This window comes from Pleurodeles waltl, chromosome 11 (assembly GCF_031143425.1).
Source record: "Pleurodeles waltl isolate 20211129_DDA chromosome 11, aPleWal1.hap1.20221129, whole genome shotgun sequence".
Lineage (NCBI taxonomy): Eukaryota > Metazoa > Chordata > Amphibia > Caudata > Salamandridae > Pleurodeles > Pleurodeles waltl.
This window is the reverse complement of record NC_090450.1, coordinates 348,901,378-348,922,583: the sequence shown is the minus strand read 5'-3', so window position 1 is coordinate 348,922,583 and position 21,206 is coordinate 348,901,378. Positions and strand designations below refer to the sequence as shown.

General features: G+C 45.1%; 1 protein-coding gene across 1 annotated transcript in view; it reads left to right on the top strand.

The window, feature by feature from the left end:
- The window catches only part of PPP1R7 (protein phosphatase 1 regulatory subunit 7), a 150,500-nt gene that overhangs the window by 54,484 nt on the left and 74,810 nt on the right, over nucleotides 1-21,206 (top strand). Inside the window, exon 6 of the mRNA XM_069213646.1 lies at nucleotides 19,626-19,788. Coding sequence (XP_069069747.1) covers nucleotides 19,626-19,788 — 163 coding nt within the window. The remainder of the gene's footprint in view (nucleotides 1-19,625; nucleotides 19,789-21,206) is intronic.

The following is a 21,206-nucleotide window of genomic DNA, read 5'->3' as shown; positions in this document are numbered from 1 at the left end:
CCATCACATACGTCTTCTGGCAAAGTGCCCAGTGCCAAGTGCTTTTTGCTAGTGATGATAACTGTGGTGAGTGTGCGCCGCCTTGCTTTAGGAGATAATACATGGCAGTCCTGTTGTCTGTTTTTTTCAAGACTACCTTGTGCTGAACTTTCTGAAAAAGAGACCTTGAGAGCTAACCGGATGTCCAGGATCTGTAAGTAATTGATGTGGAGGCCCCTTAGTTATGCCGACCACATGCCATGAACAGTCAGATGTTGAATATGTGCTCCGAAGTCAAAGTGAGGTGCCCGATGTGACTGTCACCTGCGGAACAGGGTCCATAAAATACAGGCCCTGCAACAGATTTTTGCTTTTCCACCACGGCAGAGAGCATTGGGTGCAAGCCAGTGTCAACACTAGATCCCCCAGTGACCACTGCTTGTGACCATTGGGCTGACAGGCATTGTTGGAGCAGACACATGTGCAGCCTGGGAAACCATAGTTGTGCATGAGGTCCTCTTTCCGATAATGTGCATAACTGTTCTGTTAGATGGTCTGAGTACAGACCAAAGAAGGGTCCGGATCAGAGGGGTTGTGGGTGGGAATTGATGATATTTATGGTGATCTCCAAATCTCAGAGGAGTAATATAGTGGCTTAGGTGTGTGCGCGCGACACTACCCAGAGGGCAGGGGTGACACTAAATGTCAACACTTCGAAATGAATATTGACCGCTTACCATGAAGCGTGGAAGCAACGATGAGCGGGATGCATAGGTATGTGGAAGTATGTGTCCTACAGCTTTAGAGCAATTTATAGATGAATGGCCTAATTGTTTGTACTGTAGTAGGCTTCACTTGGTTCTTTGCCGGGACTTTAATAAAAAGTTGCAGGTTGGAATTTCTGTATTTCAATTGTCGAACCATGTTGTATTAATTGTTTGATAGTGGATAAATGTGACCAATCTAATCTGTTGCACAAATTGGGATTCACAATAAATGTTACCAAATCTCACTTATAGCCTCTTCAGATACAGCCCTACCTGGGCTCATCCTCTGTTCAATCACTGCCCAAGCATACCCCAGTTCACAGGTTCTTAATCTCCAGAACCAGCTGGCTCTTTTTCAGCCAGTTTGTCACCTACCAGTCAAGACAGTCATGCGCTTTCTGGGCTTGATGGCCTCTTGTATAGCAGTACTTTCACATACCATACTACACATGCGTCCAATACAGGAGTGTCTAACATCTCCATGGTCACAAGAGGGGGGCGACTCGGGAGATCTAATGTTGGTTTCGCCCATGGTCCATCCATCATTGAAATGGTGGGGCATGAAGAACATCCTCAAAGGTGACTATCACCATGGATGCATCACTCATAGGGTGGGGCGCACACATGGAGGACATCAGCCCAGGGCCCATGGACTTCTATTCAGCAAAACCTTCACATCAACATACTAGAACTTATAGCCGTTCATATGGCTCTGAAAGCCTTCCTCCCCAATATACTAGGGGAGATTGTTCTTCTCCGGACAGATAATATGATAGCAATGTATTACATCCAGAAACATGGTGGGACGCACTTAATACAGCTGTCTCAATTACCAAAGACCATTTGGCACTGGGCTATTTGCCATCAACCCACCTCCTGACAGAATATCTTCTGGGAGTCGACAATTCAGTGGCAGGCCTACGAAGCAGGCTCCAGAAAGTTCACGAGTGGGAACTCCACCCCTCTGTCCTCCACAATTAGTTCCACCGTTGGGGATCACCTGACACCGACCTATTCACCACTATAGAAAACGCAAAATGAGACCACTTCGCCTCCAGGTACCAACGTCCACAGCCCATGGGCAATACTGTATGGATGAACTGGTCGGGATATTTGCATATGCTTTATCGCCTCTCCCACTCATTCTATATCCGGTCACAAAGCTCACTTGAACAAGTTTCAAAATGATTTTCTTACTCCAAACTGGGCGTGTTAGCCCTGGTTTACAATGCTATTGGAGTTGTTCCTAGTACCATGCGAGAAGCTTCCCAACATACAAGATTGTCTCACTCACACCAAGGGCAGAGTCAGGCATCCAAACACCAAGCAACTCAGCCTTGCAGTCTGGCTCCTGAACTCACAGAGTTTGGATATTTGCAGTTCTTTTCAGAATTTATGGGCATTCTAAAAGAGGCAAAAAGCCCAACCTCAAGAGCCTGCTCTGCAGCTAAGTGGAAATATTTTGTACACTATTGCACATCCCAGAATAAAGACCCTTGCACACCTACAGTACAACAGATCATATACTACCTCGTGTACCTCCAAAAGATGCATTTAGTGCACACTTCCGTATGATTACATCATGCAGCAACTGTGGCTGATCTCCAAAATTGCAAGCATCAGTTGCTTTTCCATATACTTGTAATAAAGCTTTTGTTGAAAAGAATAATTCCACCACGTACATCACCAGTACCTTTAAAGAACGTAAATGTTGTTCTTACATGGCTAATGTCCACACCTTTTAAACCACTGCATTCATGTCATCTGCAGTTACTCTTGGAAAGTAGCTTTCTTTGTCGCTATAACGTCCCTGAGAAATTCATGCTCTATCCATTGAGGAGCCTTATTTGCAGGTTTTCCAGGATAAGGTTCCACTTAGTACAAATCCAGAATTTCTCCCAAAGATTATTTCTCGCTTCCGCTTGAATCAAACACTTAATTTACCAGCCTTCTTTCCTAAACAAGAGACTGTATTATAGAGAGAGGACTACGTTCCTTTATAATGGCACAACATCTTTTTGTAGCTTTCTCAAATCCCAAAAAAGGTAACACCATGTTCGATGGCATCTGTCGCTGTAGATACACATGTTGTGCATAGCCCGCCATCTGGTGTTGGGTCGGAGTGTTACAAGTTGTTTTTCTTCGAAGAAGTCTTTCGAGTCACGGGACCGAGGGACTCCTCCTCCTTGTCTCCATTGCGCATGGGCGTCGACTCCATCTTTGATTGTTTTCTTTCCGCCATCGGGTTCGGACGTGTTCCTTTCGCTCCGGGTTTCGGAACGGAAAGTTAGCTAAATATCAGAAAAATTACGTCCGTATTGTTGCGTTCGGGATCGGCTTAGATAGAATCGACATCGAAGAGTGAAGAGCTCCGGTACCCTTCGGGGTAGTTTTCGATCCCCCGTCGGGGCCTGGTCGGCCCGACCGCGTGTAAAACAACGCTGATGGAACGGACCCCGTTCCGTTTCTGTCCTAAATGCCACAACAAATACCCGTATACAGACCAACATTTGGTCTGTAACCTGTGCCTGTCGCCTGAGCACAGTGAAGAGACTTGCGAGGCCTGTCATGCGTTCCGGTCCCGAAAAACACTCCATGACCGTCGAGCCAGAAGACTGCAGATGGCGTCCACGCCGACAGCTCACCGAGAGTTCGAGGAACAAGAGGAAGAAGAAACCTTCTCGATCCATGAATCGGACTCCGAGGAATTCGACGACCAAAAAACTGTGAATAAGACGTCGAAGCCAGCACACAAGAAAAGTGACAAGGCCCAGGGGACGCCACTGCCACCAGGCCATGGCTCCACCCATAAATTCGGTGACCGACCATCGGCACCGAAAAAGGCCGAAATAGTGCCGAGATCGTCCGACTCCGGTCGAGACACCGGCACGCAGCCTTCTCGGGACCGAGAAAGTGCTGCTGAAAAAGATCGACGCCGAGATAGCGGAGCCGAAACTGCTCGACGCAGAGACAGCGGCACTGAGGAAGATCGACGCCGAGAGGGTTCGACTCCGAAAAAGAAGAAGGTCACCTCTGAGCCGAAAAAGAGTACAGACAGGGTTTCGGTGCCAAAACGACCCGCAACCGACCCAACTACCGGTTCCTATTCAGAGGAGCAATCACTGTCCTCTCAGATGCGAAAGCATAGATTTGAGGAAGAGTTGCAATCCACCGAAGTGGACCACACTCAGAAATGTATTTTTATACAGGAAGGAACAGGGAAAATAAGCACCCTTCCCCCTATTAGGAGAAAAAGGAGACTGGAGTTTCAGTCAGACCAAGCACCACAAACAAAAATGGTGAAAAAGGTAACTCCGCCACCCTCTCCTCCACCTGTAACTAACGTTTCACCGGCACAAACTCCATCACATTCCCCGGCTCACACCACCATGAGCCAAGGTGACCAGGACCAAGACGCTTGGGACTTATACGACGCCCCAGTGTCGGACAACAGTCCAGAGGCGTATCCTACAAAGCCCTCACCACCGGAAGATAGCACAGCATACTCACAAGTGGTGGCTAGAGCAGCAGAGTTCCACAACGTGTCCCTACACTCGGAACCAGTCGAGGATGACTTCTTATTCAACACCCTCTCCTCCACCCATAGCTCCTACCAAAGCCTGCCTATGCTCCCAGGAATGCTTCGGCACGCAAAGGAAATCTTCAAGGAGCCGGTCAAGAGTAGAGCAATAACACCAAGAGTGGAAAAGAAATATAAAGCACCTCCCACAGACCCTGTTTTCATCACCTCACAGCTGCCACCAGATTCCGTCGTAGTAGGAGCAGCTCGCAAGAGACCCAACTCCCACACATCTGGGGATGCACCACCCCCAGATAAAGAGAGCCGCAAGTTCGATGCAGCCGGAAAGAGAGTCGCAGTACAAGCTGCAAACCAGTGGCGCATCGCTAACTCTCAAGCACTACTTGCGCGCTATGACAGAGCCCATTGGGACGAGACGCAACACCTCATTGAGCATCTACCCAAAGAGCTACAAAAAAGGGCGAAACAGGTGGTTGAGGAAGGACAGAACATATCTAATAATCAGATACGCTCCTCTATGGATGCAGCGGACACAGCTGCAAGAACAATTAACACATCTGTGACTATAAGAAGGCACGCATGGCTACGAATGTCTGGTTTTAAACCAGAAATACAGCAGGCAGTGCTCAATATGCCATTCAATGAGAAACAACTGTTCGGACCAGAAGTGGACACGGCAATTGAGAAACTCAAAAAGGACACTGACACTGCTAAAGCCATGGGCGCACTCTACTCCCCGCAGAGCAGAGGCACTTACAGCACCTTCCGCAAGACAACCTTTAGAGGGGGGTTTCGGGGTCAGGCCACACAAGCCAGCACCTCACAGACAACACCGTCCAGCTACCAGGGACAGTACCAGAGGGAGGCTTTCGGGGCCAATACAGAGGACAATTCCCTAGGAATAGGGGAAAATTTCAAAGCCCCAAAACCCCTACAACCAAACAGTGACTCACATGTCACTCATCCCCTCCACACAACACCAGTGGGGGGAAGAATAGGTCAGTATTACCAAGCATGGGAGGAAATAACTACAGACACTTGGGTCTTAGCAATTATCCAACATGGTTATTGCATAGAATTTCTACAAATCCCTCCAAACATACCACCAAAAGCACAGAATTTATCAAAACAACATTCAGACCTTCTGGAAATAGAAGTTCAAGCATTATTGCAAAAGAACGCAATAGAGCTAGTACCAAGGACACAAATAAACACAGGAGTTTATTCACTGTACTTCCTAATACCAAAAAAGGACAAAACACTGAGACCAATCCTAGACCTCAGAACACTAAACACCTACATCAAATCAGAACACTTTCACATGGTCACGCTACAAGAAGTGTTACCATTGCTAAAGCAACAGGACTACATAACAACCTTAGATCTCAAAGACGCGTATTTCCACATACCAATACATCAGTCACACAGGAAATACCTCAGGTTTGTATTCAAAGGAATACATTACCAATTCAAAGTATTGCCGTTTGGTTTAACAACCGCACCAAGAGTCTTTACAAAATGTCTAGCAGTAGTGGCTGCACACATCAGAAGGCAGCAAATACACGTATTCCCGTATCTAGACGACTGGCTAATCAAGACCAACTCACTGACCAGGTGCTCACACCACACAAATCAGGTCATACAAAACCTCTACAAACTCGGTTTCACCATCAACTATGCAAAATCACACATTCTGCCGTGCAAAGTACAACAATACCTAGGAGCCATAATAGACACAACAAAAGGATTAGCCACTCCAAGTCCACAAAGAATTCAAAATTTCAACAAAATCATACAACGCATGTATCCAACACAGAGAATACAGGCAAAAATGATATTACAACTCCTAGGCATGATGTCCTCATGCATAGCCATTGTCCCGAACGCAAGACTGCACATGAGGCCCTTACAACAGTGCCTAGCATCACAATGGTCACAAGCACAGGGTCACCTTCTAGATCTGGTGTTGATAGACCGCCAAACATACCTCTCGCTTCTATGGTGGAACAGTATAAATTTAAACAAAGGGCGGCCTTTCCAAGACCCAGTGCCACAATACGTAATAACAACAGATGCTTCCATGACGGGGTGGGGAGCACACCTCGATCAACACAGCATACAAGGACAATGGGACGTACATCAAACAAAACTGCACATAAATCACCTAGAACTGCTAGCAGTTTTTCAAGCACTAAAAGTATTCCAACCAATCATAACTCACAAATACATTCTTGTCAAAACAGACAACATGACAACAATGTATTATCTAAACAAACAGGGGGGGACACACAACGCAGCTGAGCCTTCTAGCACAAAAGATATGGCGATGGGCAATTCACAACCACATTCGCCTAATAGCACAGTTTATTCCAGGGATCCAGAATCAACTTGCAGACAATCTCTCTCGAGATCACCAACAAGTCCACGAATGGGAAATTCACCCCCAAATTCTAAACACTTACTTCAAACTCTGGGGAACACCTCAAATAGACTTATTTGCAACAAAAGAGAACGCAAAATGCCAAAACTTCGCATCCAGATACCCACACAGGCAGTCCCAAGGCAATGCCCTATGGATGAACTGGTCAGGGATATTTGCATACGCTTTTCCCCCTCTCCCTCTCTTCCATATATAGTAAACAAATTGAGTCAAAACAAACTCAAACTCATACTGATAGCACCAACATGGGCAAGGCAACCCTGGTACACAACACTGCTAGACCTATCAGTAGTACCCCACATCAAATTGCCCAACTGGCCAGATCTGTTAACACAACACAAACAACAGATCAGGCATCCAGATCCAGCATCGCTGAATCTAGCAATCTGGCTCCTGAAATCCTAGAATTCGGACACTTAGACCTTACACAAGAATGTATGGAAGTCATAAAGCAAGCTAGAAGACCATCTACTAGGCACTGCTATGCAAGCAAATGGAAAAGGTATGTTTGCTACTGCCATCATAATCAAATCCAACCATTACACGCATCTCCAAAGGATGTAGTGGGTTACTTGCTACACTTACAAAAATCAAACCTAGCTTTCTCTTCCATTAAAATACACCTTGCGGCAATATCTGCATACCTGCAGATTACCTATTCAACTTCACTATTTAGGATACCGGTCATTAAAGCATTTATGGAAGGCCTTAAAAGAATTATACCACCAAGGACACCACCCGTTCCTTCATGGAACCTCAATGTTGTCTTAACAAGACTCATGGGTCCACCTTTTGAACCCATGCACTCTTGCGCAATACAGTTCCTAACCTGGAAAGTTGCATTTCTCATCGCCATCACATCTCTACGGAGAGTAAGCGAAATTCAAGCGTTTACAATACAAGAACCTTTTATCCAAATACACAAAAATAAGGTAGTCCTAAGGACCAATCCTAAATTTTTACCAAAGGTTATTTCACCGTTCCACCTAAATCAAACTGTAGAACTACCAGTGTTCTTCCCACAGCCAGATTCCGTAGCTGAGGGGGCACTACATACATTAGATGTCAAAAGAGCACTAATGTACTACATTGACAGAACAAAAAACATCAGAAAGACTAAACAACTATTTATTGCATTCCAAAAACCTCATGCAGGAAACCCAATATCAAAACAAGGTATAGCCAGATGGATAGTTAAGTGCGTCCAAATCTGCTACCTTAAAGCAAAAAGACAGCTGCCCATTACACCAAGGGCACACTCAACCAGAAAGAAAGGCGCTACCATGGCCTTTCTAGGAAATATTCCAATGCACGAAATATGTAAGGCAGCCACATGGTCTACGCCTCACACGTTCACAACCATACCAAACATGCCTACGCTACCCCTCATAAATCAGACAATACCCCTTACATCTAAGGCAGGGCATTTCCAATGCAATCCTATGAGAGGGCAGCACTCCCAGCAGTGAGACACCAAGTTAGGCTGTTTGTCACTACCAAGACAGGCCACGCAACATGGCACATGTCCTGCCTTCTACATACATGGCACCCTGCCCAAAGGGCTAGCTAGGGCGTACCTTAAGGGTGACTTACATGTAGTAAAAGGGGAGTTCTGGGCCTGGCAAGTAAATTTAGATGCCATGTCCCTGTGGCAGAAAACTGCGCACACAGGCTCTGCGCTAGCAGGCCTTAGATAGGTTTGACAGGCTACTTCAGTGGGTGACGCAAGCAGCGCTGCAGGCCCACTAGTAGTATTTAATTTACTGGCCCTGGGTATAGGGTTACCACTTTACAAGGGACTTCTAGGTAAATTAAATATGCAATCATGTATAATCCAATCATACCAAATTTGTAAGAGAGAGCACATGCACTTTAGCACTGGTTAGCAGTGAAAAAGTGCTCAGAGTCAAAACGTCAGCCAACAAAGGTCAGAAAAATAAGGAGGCAAAAAGTCTGGGAAATGACCCTGTAAAAGGCCCAGGTCCAACAGTCCCCTTGTAGGATGACCAAACAGACGTTCAAAGGGGGAAAAGCCTCCTCCCTTCTGTGGCACTTCTCTGTAGGTGAAAAACAGGCAAGGTGTAAGATGTCCTTCTGAGTTTTTCCAGGGAGTCCTGCAATCGTGTCTGATAGTTTTGTTGAATCTCTCAACTAAACCATTTCCCTGTGAGCGATATGGGGTAGTGAACGTATAGGTCACTCCCCATTCATTCTACGTTTCCTTGAGGTATGCAGACATGAAAATACTACCTCTGTCTGATATCACCTCCTTAGGGAAGTCCGCTCTAGTAAAAATACTGATTAGAACCATAGCAACTGCAGTAGCAGTGGAAGTCTTAAGAGGTATAGCTTCAGGGTATCTGGTGGCATGATCCAAAACCACCAGTATGAAACTGTTCCCTAAGGCTGTTGGAGGGATAGGGGGCCAAAAACTTTAACCTGTACCCTTTCAAAGAGAATCCTAACCACTGGAAGTGGAATTAAGGGGGCTTTGGATGGCCATCTGTCTTGCCACTGGCTTGGCAGGTGACACAGGAGTTACAAAACCTCTTCACCTTCTGGGACATACCTGGCCAGTAGAAGTGAGGTACCAACCTATTCCAATTTTTGGTCTGGCAGAATGCTCAGCTAAGGGGATGTTATGAGCCAAAGAGAGCAGGAACTCTCTATACATCTGAGGCACTACCACCCTTAGTGCCACCAGGTTTGGGGTCTCTGACCTCTGTATACAGTAGTCCCTCCTCCCAATAGGTTCTGTTTTAGCCACTTTCCTGGTCAACAGCTTGCTCTCTCAGGCTTTCAAGAGTGGGACAGGTCCTCTGTCCCTGGCACAGCTTTTCCTTAGAGTGGCACCCTGGACCGAGAAGCTCTGCTGTGTAAGGCCCAAGTTCCTGTGGCTCAGTTGCCTCATGGACTGACCGGTTTTCTCCCTAAGGATAGAGGAGCATATGGCAGCTCAGAAGCTGGCTTACCAGACTGCCTTTTCTCTTGGAGGGCTGGGCAATTATTCCTTTTTTTTTTACTTTGGGCTTTGCGGTTTGGTTTTCACACACACCCATTCAGGTATACCCAGCATAGCTGCATGGGTCCTTCTTTCTACCTCCGCCCATGCAGAGGACTCCAGATCATTTCCTAGCAGACAGGCTACAGGAATTGCAAAGGATACCACCACTTTCTTCTGGCTAGTAACCTCTCCCCACTCTAAGGACACCATTGCTATAGGCGGGACCTTACCTCTGTTGGCAGTATTGATGACTGTGAACGTTTCACCAGTCGGATACTGTTCTGGGGATATTCGTTTTTCAGTCACCATGGTGACACTCGTACTTGTATCCCTCGGAGCTTCAACTCTGATCACAATATTATGAAGCTGTTTTCTGTACACCTCCAGATTACTGGGCAAGACAGCCAGGGCAGCTACATCCACCCCACCCTCCGAGACTAACGTTGTTTCTGTGACTTCTCTGACATGGTCAGGGCCCACCTAGGATCCCATCTAGAAACCTACCACTGCAGCAGGAGCCGCAGGTGCACTAGGGGGATTCTTTTTGGGACAGCCAAGATCTCCAGTTTAGTGCCCACGGCTTTGCAATTAAAGCACCAAACCTTTCTGGGATCCCAGTTCTTACTTTGGTACCCACCCTTGGTCTCCATCGTGTCTCAGGTCCCACCATCCTGAACAGGTTTTTGGGGGCCTTTACAAGACTGTATTTTTTTTCTTTAGATTGATCACCATCTTAGCAACCCTTTTCTTTTGGTTATCCCCACCATGAGTTGTCTTGGATACCCTAGTCTTGACCCAGGGGTCTGCTTTCTTTTCCATTTCTTGGGGAGGAATTGGACTTAGGTCCACCAGGTACTGACCAAATGTTTCAGAAACAGTTACTTAACAGATTTTCTTTTTATAATTGCATTATAAAGCCCATCATAGTCTTGCACCTGGTTCCCTTTTAACCACCCACCTAGTGTTTTCACTGAGAAAGCCACAAAATCTACCCAGGACTGACTAGAGATTCTCCTAGTCTCCCTGATCCTTTATTTCTTGGTTGCGAGTTTAAAGCCCTCAATCAGGGTATCCTTCTTGTGGGCATAGGACTCAGCATTTGCTTCATTCAGTATGAGGAGCCTATCCCTAAACCTTACTGAGAACAGCTCCCAGAGTAGAGAGTCCCAATACTTTTGGTTAAGTTTCCTCATTTTACAAGCACTCTCAAAGGCTGTAAACCACTTGGTGATATCACCTTCTACATATTTGGGGATCTTGGGGTCAAAAGCTTCTTATGTTGCTGCCACAAGAGATGGGTCCTAGGTCCATCTTAGCTCTTTCTCTATAGCTAAGAGTTTAGACTCTTTCTATCCTCTTAGCTAACTTCTGGAGTGCAGCATCTTCACTAACTCCATCTCCCAGGCTACTATCAGAAGTGAAAAGAAAGACCTGTGAGCCTATAACCTGCACCACCACCCTATCCTGAATAGTTATTCTCCTAACGTACACCTAATGCCCCAAGGTGTCATAACATGATTCAAAAAACAAAAGTGGTGATGCACCATCAAAATAATATGAACTAGAAATGTCCAAACTTTCAGTTCATCCTTTTATTGATTTGTGATCTTCAAAAAGAGATCGTCACAAGTTTAAAAAAAAAACAATCTTTTTATTTCTTCAGTGATTGTAGAATTAATAAAACAGCCAGCCAATGTGTTTCATTTACGTCTGTAAACGCCTTCAGGGTTGTAACATCAACAAACAAAATATATAAAAACGTTTAAAATACACATCATGATGAAGCGCTCTTATATCCAACAAAGGCGCACACAGTACAAATCTCGTACATCTGAATAATCCGCAAAGGATATGATATAATACACAGTGTGCTAGTGATGCGTCCGTTTCCGTTTATATGCACAATTATGAATATATCCAGTTGCAAAAAAGAATAGAAACATGAATACTTTCCTTGCATAAGGAACAAAGGATGAATAACAAAATGTGTATAATAGGTGATCACCAAGCCATGAATAACATCATACAACAGGACTACCATTGTGAATCCCATTCCAAAAAAGAAGAAAACATAGTATGCTCACACATAACGTTCACCCCTTGTGGCCATCCACATATAACCATAATCATATCCATTACATTGAGTGTAAACCATATTCATTAGGGGGAGGGGGGGTCCTTACACAAAGTCAGATAAAATGTAATGACCAATGTTACTAATAATAACAATCATTCAGAAATATTACTGACTCATTTAGATGATGATGCTCAGCCTAATGCAAACAAACACATGGAATTACCATAGCAATTGCTCCACTCTTCCCATTGTTCTGTATGCACATACTAAACGGGCACATACCATTTCTTATATATCTTCCACAATGGAATCGAGATTCCTCTCTCATGGTTTAATGATCAGTGATGGGGTTCTCAATATCAGACCTGTAACTCCTAGTCTCTGTATTTCAGACCAGTGATCCCATAGTTGACACCTAACGGACCATCATGACCAAAAATCAAAAAAGAGGCTTGATATAGTACAAGACCTAATAGTATCAATTGGGTAACAGTGCACTATCACTCTAATAATACCAGCCAGTTGAGAGATAATTAACCCAGAGCTTCAGCAAAAATATAGTAGGGACACAGTCCTCAATTGCCAGACTATCTTCATTTTGAGTCTCTTTACAAATTTTAAAGATATTGTCATGTGGCCTCAGTCACCAAAGCCTCAAGAAAAAGACATTAGGAAAGCATTGCCACACTTACTATCAGAAGGATTGCATATATTTAATCTAATTAGCATCTCTCCCATGCTTCATGCCCAAAATCTATTCGACATCCACATTATGTCTGCCATTACGTTGGAGTATAAGGATGGGGCATGGAGGTCCCCACTTCGTCCTAATTCTCCTCAAGTGGCATCAGAAAGTTTCCACGTCTGCCTGCAGTCCACACCACACCAACAGGACTAAAGGGAAAGCTAGCTTAAATTCACAACAAGCTTGCAATAGTTGCAAATTGGATAGAAGTATACAAATGGAGGCATAAAAAGTATCAGCACCACTCTAACATAACTCCCATTCAAGCGTTAGTTTACTTTAAAGGCTGCCAGGAAGTGACATCAGCCGCACTCTACTGCACATAAAGGTAACTGCATACAGGAAGAGTACAGTTACTTGCGGAGCAAATCTCCTGGACTTAAGTTAGGTAGGGGGCAGGGGTCCAAGGCCACACCAACAGGTCACACTGGAGTGACCAGGTGGAGTACAACATCTGGTGCCCAACGTTAGTTAACAGGGATCGGTCCGGTTGAAAAGTGGCTGCAGGTTAGGACTGGGGATCCAGTCAGGGTAAACAACCAAATGGGCTCAGTTTTTGCGATGCTCTGGGGCGTAGGGACATCAGTTGTTATCTTCTCCCCGGTCAGGGGCGTCCGGGTGCAGAGGATTCTTGGAGTGTCAGGTTCCTGTCACCGGTGTCGGTCACGGTGGAGGGGGTCTACAGAAACAGGGTGTGGGCCCGGTGTGGCCAATCTGGCTGGACCGCCCAGTGGGCTCAAGTCTCATCAGCATGGAGGACGCAGGGACACTAGTGGTCCTCTTCTCCTTGGTTTGTGGCATCTGGGTGCATAGGTGCAGTGGACATCAGTTTGCCGTCACCAGAGGCGATTGCGGTTTAGGAGGGCCTGCACAAAGAAACTTCACGCGTCGGTGTGAATGTCACAGTTGGGGAAACCTGTGATGGACTTTGTCTCTTTAGAGTCTGGGGGCTACTCTGGCACCGTTGGCCCATCTTCAACTCAGGCTCCAGGGCATGGGTGCAGAGGTGCTGTCCGGCATCTGGGTTTGGCAGTCCGGAGTCATCCTTAGTGTTTCTTGGGTGCCTGCAAAGGTGGAGGGAAGCTGCTCCACTGGAATTCCTTGTGATGGGGTGAAGGCTGACAGTCTTCCCGGGCTTTTGCAAGTTTCAGCAGCTGAAGGATGAGGCGTCTTTCTTGCAGTTGTTAAAGTCAGCAGGCAGGCTGGCAGGATTGGCATTGAGTCTGTCACTGGTCTTCAGTTCTTGCCTTCTGCATCTCTCTGGACTGTCTGTCTTCAGGTAAGCAGGATCTGATTTCCTCGTGCCAACGCTTCCCTAAATACAGAATTTAGGGGAGTTCTATGAGTGAGGGTAGTAGCCATTTGGCTATTTACCCCCTGGGGTTACTACACCTCCTGTGGGAATTGGGACTAACCCGGTCCTAGAGCTTCTAGCAGTACCATCACCAAGATGGCAGACTTTCAAAAAGTGTGTCCATATCAGGCAGATCACCTTAGGAGTCGGTCAGACCTGAGAGGTGGGCACGCCTCCCTGACTACAAATTTTCTCACCTGTCCTGGTGCCGAATGGGACCTGGGGCACGGGGGCCGGAATTCTTTCCTTTAGGGGAAGCCAGATCTTCAGATTATGAGTGGTGGGCTTCTTTGGAGCCGCCTGCCTTGGAATGAAGATTTACAGGTTGTCCTATTGGGAGGGGTGTGCTAACACTCCTGCCAGAGCAGGCTTTGTTTCTGTCCACCTGAAAGCAAAGGCTGTCACCCTTGGGGTCTGAAACGTGTCTGGTAGTGGCAGGCTAGTTAAAACTAGTCAGCCAGTACACGGGTAGTGGTAGGTTTTACAGGGGAACTGCTAAGGTGCCCTCTAGGTGCATGTGTATAACTAAATCCACCACTGGCATAAGTGAGGGTTTATTAATACACCCTCGGCGTGCATGTATTGGTAAATCCAACACCAACATCAGTGTGGGCTCACCAATACGAGTTTGATATCAAACATCTTTTGACTGAAGTCATCATGACTGGGGAACTCGTATTGACCAGTGTCCAGCACATGTACTTAAATGGCTTCCCAGATCACTCACTATGTCTGTGAATCGACAAAAACATAGCAAAGGCATATCTTCTGTTCATATGTCCTCTTATAATATAATGCGCCCTGCCTGTTGGCTGTAAGGCCTTCTGTAGGGGTGACTTACATATATTGCAAGCAGTGTTAGGAGACATGGCAAACAGGCAGTGTGCCATATCGTTATTCTCTTTTACCTGCACTAAGATACGCAGCCTGTCAGGGGAGTCTGCATGAGCTAGGTGAGAAGTCCCTGAGGGTGGCACAATACATGCTGCAGCCCTTGGGGGGTTGAGGGGGGACGATCCTCTTAGGTACTCATTGTGGGAACGTGCCCCTTTTTGACATGGCCACCCCCCAGTTTTTGCCTGGTACATGGTGCAATTTTGACTGCCAAACAGGTTCCCAGTGCCATTCCCTAGATCAATGCAGGTGTTCTCCAATTGGCAATGCCACGTAAGTCCCTAGTAAATGGTATTTCTGGTACCTAGGGCATGGGTATCAAAGGGGGTCCCAAGGGCGGTAGCATGTATTGTGCCACCCTCACTCTGTTAACGATTTGGTCTCCCACTTAGACAAGTGTGGGGGAGATGCTCCTGGGATAGCGAACATCAAGGCTTTGCCTTTGATGTTTGCTGGTGACACACTTTTGATTTCTGTGAGTTTGCAGAAATTATTGTGGCTCTTTGAGAGGATTTATGCTCAGAGAGGCCTTGAGATAAACGCTGGCAAAACTACATTTGTGATGTTGAATCCTGGTCGTTCTACGAGTCCTAATTCTATGCTTAATGAGGTGCCCCCTGGAAAGGGTTAAGGTTTTTGATTATTTGGGAATGACCTTAACTGAAGAGGTGGAATGGAGCCACCAAAACGGAAACTCGAGCTTGTGCAATATTGTGGGGCGCCCCTTAGAGCACAGAGAAGTTAATCTTTTCGTCCTAGGCCTTCAGAAATTCAGATTTATAAAATGCAGGCTTTGGGTGTTGCTCTCTATGGGGCTGAACTACCATGCTTTAAAAAGGTGTCACAAATGCAACTGGCAGAGAATAGTTTTCTTTGTCAACTCCTAGGTCTCCCTGTTAGCTCGCCTTTGACACCGCTTAGACTTTATGTGGGTCTGTGCCTCTTTCTGAGGTGGTGGGCCTTAGGCCTTTGTTGTATTGGAGACGGTTATGAGTTAGCCCGGAGTTATTTTCCTATCAATCAGGATTACGTGAAGTGTTAGACCAGTTTGGGTCAAGGAGTATACCCTGGTTTAGGTATGTAAAGGAGACCGTAAATACGATAGAGTGTGGAGAATTGTGGGAAGACCCAGAGAGTGTTCAGTTATTCAGTAAAGCTCTACTTAAGAAAATATATTTTAAGGCCTATCAAGCTGAGATGCTGTCTAGTGCTTCTCTGGGTAGTTTGGCCCACAATTTTCTTCAGAACAAGGATACGTTCAGTTTTGAACAATTTCTTGAAGATATTGAGCCCCCATTGGCCCTCAAGCTTTATGTGCAATTTAGGCATGGTTCCCTTCGAACTGCTCATTTTACTATTAATCGAGTTCGGACTAATGGTAGTGAAATGTGTACTTGTCCATTTTGTGGAGCCAAAAAGGAAACGATTGAACATGTGATTTAAAAAAAATATTTTTTTGGTTCTGCCTATGTCCAGTGTAGAAGGAAGTGGATTATTCTGGTTTGTTGATTCCTTGGTGTTGGGGGAATATAAAAACGCACTTTGAATTTTAAGGTACAATACCACCCCAAGTTTAGTATTTGCTGTATCTTGTTTTTAAAACTGGTGTGGAGGACCAGGCAAGTGGCGTGTTTGCAAGTTGTTTTATATATTTTTGATTTTACTGATGCTTGATGAATTAAGTTATTATAATAAATTTTATCATTCATTTTCACTGTGTAGTTTTAAATAAGTGTAATAGGTTTGATTATTTGTCAAGGACCTGATTGTAGTACTAATTTGATAAATTATGAACATATTTGTATTTATGCTGTGTATAAGGTTTTGTATGTTTTATCCATGTACTTTTATGGTCTTTTGACCGAAATAAAGAATTGGATTGATTGAAAACATGGCACTGAGCCTGTGTGCCCTTTTCCCTAGCTCTGCTTGCAATATATGTATGTCATATCTACAGCATGCTTACAGCCCTTAGCAGGGTGCATTATATGTGAGGGTATATGCGCTTGAGCAAATATGCCCCTGCTGTGTCTTTGTCGATTCCTAGACATAGTGAGCAGGGAAGCCATTTTAAGTACATGTGTTGGACACTGGTCAGTACAAGTTCCCAATTTACATGATGGCTTCACTGAAAATAGGGATGATTGGTATCAAACATCTCATATTAATAAAATCTCACTGATGCAAGTGATGGATTTATTAATGCATGCACCCAGAGGGCACCTTAGAGGTGCCCCCTGAAAACCTACTAACTACCTGTGTGAGGACTGACTAGTTTTAGCCAGCCTGCCACCACCAGACACAGTTCTGACCACCAAGGGTGACAGCCTCTGCTCTTGGGCTGTCAGAGACAAAGCCTGCTGTGGGAGAGCTGTTTACACACCACACCCAACAAGATGTCGAGCAAATCTGCATTCCAAGGCAGCTCAAAGAAGCCCACCACTCTTGGTATGCAGATCTGGCTTCACTCAAAGGAGAGGTGCTGACATCCCTGCCCCAGGACCCATTTGGCACCTGGACTGGCAGGATATTTAGTATTCAGAAAGGTGTGTCCACTCCTCAGGTCAGACCCACCCCTAAGGTGAGCTGCCTGATGTGAGCACAAGATTTAGAAATCTGCCATCTTATGTTGGCAGATTTAGGAATTCTGGGACAGGGTTCTGCCCATTTCCCACAGGAAGTGGTCATATAGGGGGCCTAGTGTCCCGCGGGGTAAGTATCCTATTGGCTTCTACCCTAACCTCCCCTAATTTCGGTATTTAGGCCTCTGGAACCAGGAACCAGATTCCTGCTGACCTACGAACAAGGACACTTGAGCTGCAAAAGCAAAGCCCGAGGAAAAGCACCTGACCTGGCTCCAGCCCTACCAGCCTGTCTGTTTCTGACGATTTGCGCCAAACTTGACTCACCCTGCAACCCGCTGTGCCTCCAAAAGCCTGGGAGGACTGTCTGCCTTCAGCAACGACCCAGGAACTCCTGTGGAGAGCAGAGCTGCTTCCCTGCATCTTGCAGGCACCACAAGAGACCTGAGAGGACTCTGGACTGCAAAAGCCAGACACCGGAAAGCACCACTGCACCTGTGTGCCTAGCCCAAGCTGAAGTTGGCCAACTGTGCAAACGTGGTCCCCCAGCTTTCCAGATACAAAGCTGACCTTCGACTTGCCCACTGAGGCATCACCGTCTACACTGCCTGTAGCTTCTACCCGCAGACCCCCTCAACCTTGAGTGCTCCCGGTGGAGAAAACCTGACACCTCAGGACACCTCTGCACCCATCGACCTGGCCCATGGAAAAGAGGATCAAAGGTGTCCCTCCATCCCCGAGCATCTCAAGACTTGAACCAACCTTTTGGTTCTCCTCGACTGGACTCCTTGCCCAAAACTTTAGCCTCTTTTCAATGTGACCTATCCTTATTGATTAACATCGGGCCCCCAATGCCATACTACACCTCTGCACCTGGCTGCCCCAGTGCTACCCGATGTGATTTGTTGCTGTGGTCCTGACCCCTTCCCAATACTTACCTTAAGTCCAGGAGATTGGTCCCATAAGTCGCAGTACTGTACCGGTTTTCTGTATTTGTTTTTCCTCCTTAGGACAACATTGCAGCTTCCAAAAATTGCACTGTTGACTTTTCTAAACTGTTAAGATTTTTCTTGAAAAAACGTGCTTACCTGATTGTATTGATTCTGGTGCCTAAATATATATAAAGGCACTTGTTAGTTTTGTAAATTGCTGTGGATCTCCTTAATGAGTTGTCTCATTGACTGTGTGTGAATTTGCTGATGTCTGACACTCCTCTATGATAAGCCTAGGGGTGCTTGACCAGACTAGCCCCTAAAAAGAGCACACTGGGATTGCTAGAGCCAGCACCTGTCAACTGTTAAGGGAACCCCGGGACTGTTAACATGGCTTATCTAGTTTTGATATATCATATAAACAGCCAGCTTTCTACACCCATGGCCTAGGTACGAGGGGTACCTTTTACTAGGGGCTTACAGGAGTGCCATAAGTATGGCCAATTGGAGAAAAATTGCACAGTTATAGGGAAAGCGATCTGGCGCTGGGGACCTAGTAGCAGGAACCCAGTGCACTTTCAGCCCAAATTGCATCAATTACCAGCTAAAACGTGGGGGTGACCATGTCAAAAAGGGGCACTTTCCCTTCAAGCAGCTAATATTGTCACCCTTGGTAGTTACGAATCTAGAAACAAAGTGCAAAAATTCATGCGTTGCCAATTTTCACATGAAATATGATAAAAACCTTCAGTACCTGCTGCTTACACAAAAGCATGAACTCAGATGTTGTAAATTTGGCATTTTCACATCCACACTTGCTTTGTTGCAATACCATGGCCATAGCACAGTCCCATGAAGAACTTCTCTGCTGTCCGTTTACAAATGAGTTCTGCTTCTACGTCAAGAGGGCACTAAACAGCCAGTTTCTATTATCCAAGCTGTTGATTTTGGGGAAAATCAACCCAGTGACTCATGATGTCACTGTAGGAAAGAGTATGTGAGACAAAAATCATGATAAAGCCTAAAATCACTATACGTTTCAAATGAATAATGACCTGGAAGCATACCGTCAGAATATATGATAAATGTATCTCAAATTGTTGCACCATAATAAACTTAAATGTACATGTGTTAATCGTTTGTTGCAGAACAAATAATTACTTATATGACCCGGTGTCGTACATGTAAGCAAATTCACAACATAGGAGTCTTCTAAGAGTCATATAAGGCAAAATATATAAAGCCTTTGAGCTGATTATGCCCCGCTGACTCTTTCTTTATCTTCTCTCCATTTTCTCTTTCTCCTTCAGGATCTTGGACTTTTCCTTTAATCTCCTAAGACAAATAGAGGGACTGCAACAACTCACCAGGCTGAAGAAACTGTTTCTTGTCAATAACAAGATCAGCAAGATCGAGAATGTGAGCCACCTCCAGCAGATACAGATGTTGGAGCTAGGGTCAAACCGTGTCCGGGTAAGCACCAAGAAAATACTCCGGAATAGAGAGCATCAACAAGAAAAATAATTTATAGGAAAAGCTGAGCAAGAGATGAATACAAAAGAAAGGGAAATACAAGCTAATGTGCTAACGGTACCCCTGATTAAACTGAGATTGTCCCAGATCATAATTCTTTGTCCATGCCTTCAATGTAAGTGTCACAATCTCTGGCTTTTGATGCATCTACACATAGGCAGGCTAAAGACTATAGGAGACTACACAAAAATCATTACGGGGAGTCTTCACTAAGGTAGAAAATTATAGAGTGTGTTCAACAACTTGCCTGAACTAATAGATGTCGAGGAGAGAATGGGAAATAAAAACCAATGAATGGGAGATAAAGGCTAAAGTGGATGTATGGGGCAAAGAAGTAGAGGACATCACACACAACTTGTATAGGCAAATACATGTAAAATCAGATGGTGAAGTGACGATAGCTGAGAAAGATGAGAATTATGCATTAGAAAAAAGTAGGGTGAAGAACTGGGTGAGACAGAAGAAAAGACGGTGTGAAGATGAAGCATAAGAAGGAGGAAGTAGTTCAGATAGAATTGGGAGAGAAAGGCGAAAGAGGGGCGCTTTTAGTAGAAGAAAACATAGAGGATTAAGTAATGAAAAAGTGCTGCAGGTAATTGAAAATTGTTAAGGTGAATAACTAAAAACAGGCCAGAAATTAGAGCATGTGAAAAATGTGGATAAAGAAGAAGAGAGAGAAGGAAATTGAATTTAAATGCAACATGCAAAAGCTATGGAAATAAGAAGAAAATTTTTAAGAGAGCATCTGTGAGGGTAAAAAAAGGTAGTCGATTGAAGGACAGCATTGTGGGAAAGAAGAGACTTGGACAATGACATGGCTGCACCGAGGCACATGATTGTTTCAGTGGTACTGTTACAAATACCAAGATCCCCTAATAAAAGCTGAACTCGATGTATGTTGATTAACCTGTATGACTGAAAATTAGCTTATAAAATGCATTATTAGGCCATATGTAGAAAGGAACATTGTAAGTTGTGCCTGGACTCATTTACATTTTCTTTGAAAGGGGTTATCTAGTCCGCTTGGTGACCCAGAGAATTCAGTGTCTCAGATTTTTAGCATACAAAATGTGACAACCCTCTTTCTCCAATATTAAATCATTCACTTTCGTCTTGCTGGCAATCCCCAGTACATTTAACTATACAGTAAAAAGTGCTAAAATGGCCATAGTACTGATGCAGCAGTCTTTGTGTATTAGCATATCCACCTCATTTGAAGCAACCCAATATTCATCCAATGAGGTGGAAGGGTCGACTCTTCCCTGATACTGATCCAGTCCTTTGTTCAGCTTCTACAGCACTGTGAGTAGTTTTTGAGAACATTTGACATTCTCATAAAAGGTAGACCATTTACCTTC